Source organism: Nannobrachium achirus, assembly GCF_963921795.1.
Source record: "Nannobrachium achirus genome assembly, chromosome: 24".
In the NCBI taxonomy this organism is placed as follows: Eukaryota; Metazoa; Chordata; class Actinopteri; order Myctophiformes; family Myctophidae; genus Nannobrachium; species Nannobrachium achirus.
Window position 1 is genome coordinate 9,679,702 of NC_137831.1, and position 2,500 is coordinate 9,682,201.

Genomic DNA, 2,500 nt, shown 5'->3' on the forward strand with positions numbered 1-2,500 from the left:
GCCGGTTTGGTCTTTTTCACCCTGTTGCCCTTCATGGCCTGTCCTTCTTTGTTGAGGCCCAGGAACCAGGCCCTGCCGGACTCCTGCTGCCTGTACAGCATGGAACTGTAGATCACGTAGTAGTTCTCAAACACAGACTCCTTGAACTTACACTCGGCCGTAAACAACTCCTGGAGAGGGAGAGAGAGAGAGAGAGAGAGAGAGAGAGAGAGAGAGAGAAGCAGACGGACAGATGAATAGAAAGAGAGCGAGAGAGAGAGGGAGAGATTGGACACGGTTAGACATGAAGATAGTCGTTGATGTTCATAGCTTCCTAGGTGTGCTCAGACAGGTGCACACATAGACATCAAAGACACTGCCCTTTTATCCGTCTGCAAAAAGTGCCCTCTCCAGATCATGAATGCAGTTTTTACTATGGTGAAAGAAATGCAAATGTCCTCTTTCCATGGCATACTTGAAGGCAGCATTCAAGAGAATTGCCTTGTCCAAACTCTCCTGAACTTGAATACATCAGCTAATGTTGAAAGAAACGCCCTCTCTGTGTAGAAATCATGCCGTTACGCCACATCTCCAGAATCCACTTGAGTATGCTTAGTTGAGTGTTGTATCAAGCAGTGAAAATAGCCGACCTCCAAGCTCACAACGTGTCGTGCTGCGACAAGTTGTGAGCTTGGAGGTCTGCTATTTTCGATATTTCCACTGAAAAGCCCTTAGAAATTTCAGCCCCTGCCTCTCTAACATTCTCTGGCACGTCCCTGGCTGTGCTGGCAGGCAAACAACAGTTCCAACCACCTGTTGTTATCATGACTGCTTGCCCTGCAGAACGGCAAACTAAGTGGGCAAGCACTGATAATCATCCCTCTTTCCTGTTATATTCTGCAGACAGCTAGACAAAGAGGCCACCCAAGCATCTGTCTGGGCTGTCTAGAACGTGTGTAATCACAGGGATGACCTATAAACTCATAGCCACCCAAGGGTGTTGCACCAAATTCTGGGCCCTGGGTACAAGGACACACTTGATTTATGTTGTGCTTTAACTATTGAAAAATAGCAGATATACAAGCTCACAGCGGGGCACCGAGTGCCGCACTGCAAGCTTGTAGATCTGCTAATTTTAGAAAATTTGTGAAAACTTGTGCAAGTCTTTGAATATTTCAAATCCTTCAAAGGTTTTTTAAAAAAAAAACTATGTTTCTATGTCAGTGGTGCTCAAACTTTTTCACGTGAAGGACCCCCAAAATGATATGTATTTGGCCACGGACCCCCATCTCAAAATATTTAGTTCCAGGGACCACCCAGAAGCAAAATTTGAGTTATAAATGTTCGCTGTAGATCTGCTATTTTCCAATAGCTAAAGTATAACATAATTAAGGCCCCTCCACCTTGGGCCCTCAGTCCCACTTCCCCCCCCCCCTTGTGACGCCCCTGTAGCCACCAGTCAGACAGGTGTTTGCTTTGCTTCCAGATCCTTGAGTCCTCTTCAGTTCAGCCTTGATTCCTCCTCTCCATTCTTTCAAGTTTATTATGTGAACATCCGTGATCCAGCACCATCTGTGACAGCAGCACATCACCGTAGGAAGCCTAATGCCTATAAATCCAGCTCCATGCCATTCTGTTTGCAAATGTGTCAACGCTGGCGCTTGGTTATGCAGAACACACACGGGCGAAGGCATGAGTGATTTCCCAGTGATTCTCCATTAATAGCCCCCCTGTTAAGTCTGCCGGAACAATCTGATCCCGGCGCTTGTGTCCTAATCCTGTCAGTCTTGTTGGGTGCTAATATTACATTTACCAAAATATTATATACCCGTGTACAAATGTGAAGCAATTTTACTTTGAGTATTTCCAGTAGTTGATAGTTCTACTACTGTACACCACCTCAGAGGCAAATACAGTACTTTTTACTCTAAAGGTATTTGACCGCTTTAGTCGCTGCAGATTTGGACAATTAACTGATAAATCATGATGTACAGTAGCCTATTATTATGCCCAGAAACACGTAAAGTAATGCAAATTAGCCCCAACTTTACCAGCCAAAGTGAAGTGAACATAATTGCATTACTAATTACAGTCCAATAATATGATTGTAAAATGGGCCATTCTGAAACAAGTACTTTGACATTTTGGTATGTTTTGATACTTCTGTACTTTTACTCATTTTGAATGAAGGAGTTTTACTCGTAACAGAGTATTTCTAAAAGTAAAAAATAAATAAGAGTGGGCTACGGCTACCGTACTTCTACCACCACTGGTGCTTCCCTATTTTTTTTCTTTTACGAATGCGGTGACGAAGAGCAGGGGACAGAGCAGAGCAGGGACGTGCAGAGAATGTTAGAGAGGCAGGGTTAAAATTTCTAAAAGGGTCTTTGGGTGAAAATATCGAAAATAGCAGAGCTTAAAGATCGGCTATTTTCGGTACTTGTTGCCACACTAAACTAAGCATTCTCTTGAATGCTGCCTTCAGGTAAGGCATGGAAAGGGGGGCATTTGCATTTCTTTC

At 43.9% G+C, this 2,500-nt stretch overlaps 1 protein-coding gene across 2 annotated transcripts in view; it reads right to left on the reverse strand.

Annotated features, from left to right (window-relative positions):
- LOC308280521 (fibroblast growth factor 14-like) overlaps nucleotides 1-2,500 on the reverse strand; it is a gene marked incomplete at both ends in the record, with an annotated part of 91,851 nt that overhangs the window by 1,573 nt on the left and 87,778 nt on the right. For both annotated transcript variants that reach the window (XM_080720828.1, XM_080720827.1), the window contains one exon: nucleotides 1-170. This exon is cut by the window's left edge and continues 29 nt beyond it. In XM_080720828.1, the coding sequence (XP_080576954.1) occupies nucleotides 1-170 (170 nt within the window). The remainder of the gene's footprint in view (nucleotides 171-2,500) is intronic.